We start from the raw sequence: 4,102 nt of genomic DNA, 5'->3' as shown, positions 1-4,102 counted from the left end.
GTTTGTGAAAACTGCAGGTCTGGAGGTTGTAACTGGAACTCTAAAATAAGACCAGTGTAACGTGAACTTTGTTTTACCAGCAATCTGTCAGCTTCCAGCAACAGTTCAGTGGTATTTGGGGTCAGCAGTTTGTACATTCTGCACCTCAGAGACTGCTTCAAGTCGTAAGCACTACAGAAACATTAATTATGAACGGGGTAAAATACTTCCAAAAGGAAACTGTGTGGTTAGCATCAGGCCTAGGGAAAAAGAGACCCCACATGACACACAAGGAGAAATAACACTCAAGAGGTGGCTTACAAGTCTGACAAGAAACACTGAAGAAGAGGCTTGTAAGTTGAAAACATCTCTTATTCATACCGATTACCTGGGAAAAGCACCAATATAATTTAGCTGCTTAAATGTGACATGCAAGTTTATTAAACTCATTTAATCGTGGTGCTGCACCAACACAACAGTGACATTAGATGACAAACCTGGTTTTCTTCTTGCAAAACTCTATATTGCTCCTTCCAAATGGTGATTTTTGAAGCTTCATCTTTCCTCAGAGCTCTCTCCTTTTTTAGCTCGGGACTCCAGAAGGTCTTGATGCTGTTCATGGAAGAACTCAGCTTGCTTTCTTTCACCTCCACATCCTTGCGAAGCAGATCGTTTTCCCTTAACACTTCTTTGAGTTGTGTCTGCAGATCCATGATCGTGTTATCCCTGGCCTGGCGCAGCGAGTGAGGCACAGTGGATGCCATACTCACCGGAGGGAGATGGTGCTCTCCAAATGCAATAGTATCACTGGCAACTCCACTACTGGCAATGTTAGGGCTGCTGCCCATTGCAGTCATCCTAACACCGTAAGGCAGCCGCCCCCCGGATCGGCCCAAAGTCATGGTGCTTTTTGGGGTGTCCGCACCCACGTTCTCATGGTCACTTAGATACATAGGACCAGACGTAGCATAGGCAGCATTTAAGGACTGAATATTTTCCATCGAAAGGGTTTTCCCACTGCCACCCGCAGTACTGCTCCCAGAACTGCCTCCGGTGCTGTTGGTTCGTCGGTGGCCTAAGCGTGGTGACCGTGGCAGCCTTGGTGAACGCCCTGGACTCTGGTTGCTTGGCTCAACCTTCCCAACTGACCGAGCACTTCCGTACATGATTAAGCTGGTGATGTGAGGCAATTAGATAGGCATAAAATCAGGAATGAGAGAAATTCTGTGAAGTTCTTCAACACTTTTAAGTCAGCTTAAGGCCAATCACAACTTATAACAGACCCAGTTGTCCATCTTTGAAGTCATGTGTTCACAATGCTCAGGAACATATCTGTATCAAGAAAAATAACATATTAAAAGCTGTATCAAGAAAAATAACATATTAAACACCTAGTTTATCACAAAATATTTTGTCCCACATTAGAACAAAGAGTATTCTACCACTGTTACACTTCTCCAGTACCTTTTCAATTCCCCCACATAAAAAAGCAATCTTTTATTTAAACTCCAATATTTAAAGTCAAAAAGGATCTTCAATTCTTGCTTTTCTATTTTATATTATCACAGTAAGAAGAGAGAGGAGAAAAAAGAGAGCCCATCAATCTTCAAGACATAATTGTGTTGATCATGTCCTGAACTCTACAGAAGTAGTCTAACTCTTTTCTCCTGTTTCTAACTGGCCTTAATTCTTTACCTGTTACCTTTCTGAGTAAGGGAGACAATCAAAATTTAGAGCCCATTCAATAGTACTTTTTCCTTCAAGCACTGCTAGCTTCCATAGGACACAGTTTCTAAATCCTGTTGCTGTGAAAATAATCCTGCAAATAGAAAGGTAGGATGGACTGAAATGATTCTGATCATGATCTCAACTAGCAGGTCCCTTCAGTGTTGCTGACAGCCTTCCTTCAAACTCAAGAGTCAGGACCAAAACTAAGAACCATGACATCATTACTGACCACAATGCTTAAGCAAGTATAGATGCAACTCCAAAAGAACAGCAATCACACCGCAGTGGGAACAATGAGGTTAAGAGGAACAAGAGAATCACATCCACACTGAAAACTCTTCCATTCACTTATTCTCTCTTGATCTGGGATTCACTCCTAAACACGACTTAAATCTTTGTTCACATTAAGCAAAGACTTCAGTCAAAATATACTTCTCATTAATCAGCTCAGATTAGTTCCATTAAATAATACCATTCCAACAGAAAGGACCTCTTAAAACACAGAACGGTATGACATCATCACGTTGCAGTTTCTCCTCCCCTCTGTTTTTTCTTTAAACAGGGACTTGGTAGGATAAGCAATAAAATTCCTTATTTTTGCACTGTAACATCATGACGTTCTACAATTGCTAGTAGAAATCCCCTCTTGTGACTGAACTACTGCACTGTAAAACTACTCCCACTAGATAGTTCTCACTTTTTTTTCTTTTTTTTTCCCAGTGTAAACTATTTCAAGTCACTGTTGGGCTCAAGTAAGATCGAAACTAGAACACTGAAACACTCCTGGTCTAACCTCTCCCCATTAATGGAAGAACACCAGATAGCATCCAAAGAGCAGCAGCACCTTATGTACCCCAGCATCTGTCCCTTCACGCCAGCTTTCATTTAGCCTCACCTTCTGCTCGGCAGTCAGGTCTGCCAGATATTAGGAATCATTTTTTCCAAAACCTATGACGTGTTTGTGAGATAGTAATTGGGCAAGCAGATGAAAGATTAGGTTTAAAAGAGAACTACACTTACAAAGGAACTGTAGAAATAGTAAAAGTGAGTGGAAGAGGAAAAAACCAAAAAGTAATATTGCAAAAAATACTGGATAAGGGTAGAAAGAAAAAAGAAGTAAAAGCTTGATGAAGAACAGATACATTGCTCTTCCTTTCAAAAACGAGTTAGTACAGGAAAAAATACAACAAGAAAGTTTTAAAATCTTCAGTTTAACCCTAAGTTTTAAATGGAAAACAAGATCAGAGTAAGCCAGCATTTTTTCATTTTCACGTTATTTCACAGAAGATACACTAAGTAATTGTACAAAGCTCAGGGGAGCTGATACTGTGTTGTAAGCAGTCCTTGAGAAGTTCAAGCATTCACTCTCAGTTTCTCTTTTTTTTAAATGACAACCAAAAGTAGCAACAATATTGCTATGGAGTGTTTTAAACACCTATGTAAAGGAAAAGAGGCCAAGGAAAGATAGCCAGCGGCATTAATAATTGAAGTTAGCTACCAAAATACCACCTACAGATTTTTTTTAATAGAAATTACAGTAAGACATTTCTTCTATTTCAGCTATATATCCTTATGCAAGAGTACAGAAATATAAACTGTGTGACAGAGTCTACAACTGGAGTTGCTTCAATAAGCAGGACACTGTGCCCCAGATCGGGAAGAAAAACACTTCTTCCAAACATAAAAGCGATTTCAGCCTAATCTCACTGTTTGAGATATTAACATGCTAAAAATGCTGCTGTGACCCCAGCTGAGCGCTCAAAACAAGCCAGATATGATTTCTTAGACAACACAAATAGGACATTCAACGGAGAGCTTGCGTTCGTGAGGACTGTCTTGAAAATTAATCCAAATCACAGCATGTAATTCACTGGCTAGAACGTCACCACAAGTAAATCAGCGCAAACACGCATTCACTCAACAGCTTTAAACTAGTTTAACTACAGCCAGAAGATTAGACATGTTTTATTCTGTACTTTCTAGTTAAAGCACTTCTCCCCTCAAACGTTAGGTTTAAATGTTGGGTAGAAGTACATTACTGTTGCCCGTAGAAGTATCACCTGGTAAAGTGGCAACAAAAAGCAACACACAAGAAGCACACAAAAAGTTTTACATCATTTCTAACGAGTTAATCATCCTGAAAATGGAAAAGTGGCATTTAAACTCACAGAATGGCTTTTCCCATGTTTTCGCTAACACTACAGGCTCTGGTCCTGCTGGCCAAACTGTTCCTGACGCAGGTCAGGATGCCATTGGCCGCCTTGGCCACCTGGGCACATTGCTGGCTCAAATTCACCTGGCGTCAACCAACACCCCCAGGTCCTTTTCTGCCTGACAGCTTTCCAGCCACTCGTCCCCAGGCCTGTAACACTGCCGGGGGGTGTTGTGGCCTCAA

The 4,102-nt window shown here is 40.8% G+C and overlaps 1 protein-coding gene across 1 annotated transcript in view; it reads right to left on the bottom strand.

Moving 5' to 3' along the window:
• Nucleotides 1-340: 340 nt before the first annotated feature.
• Nucleotides 341-4,102, bottom strand: part of LOC104514366 (ELKS/Rab6-interacting/CAST family member 1-like) — a 10,043-nt gene continuing 6,281 nt past the window's right edge. Inside the window, exon 2 of the mRNA XM_010158026.1 lies at nucleotides 341-1,311. Within this exon, the coding sequence (XP_010156328.1) occupies nucleotides 426-1,145 (720 nt within the window). The 5' untranslated portion in view covers nucleotides 1,146-1,311 and the 3' untranslated portion in view covers nucleotides 341-425. The remainder of the gene's footprint in view (nucleotides 1,312-4,102) is intronic.

Source organism: Eurypyga helias, unplaced genomic scaffold (assembly GCF_000690775.1).
Source record: "Eurypyga helias isolate BGI_N326 unplaced genomic scaffold, ASM69077v1 scaffold14548, whole genome shotgun sequence".
Lineage (NCBI taxonomy): Eukaryota > Metazoa > Chordata > Aves > Eurypygiformes > Eurypygidae > Eurypyga > Eurypyga helias.
The sequence above is the reverse complement of the archived record's forward strand: the minus strand, read 5'-3'. Positions and strand labels throughout refer to the sequence as shown.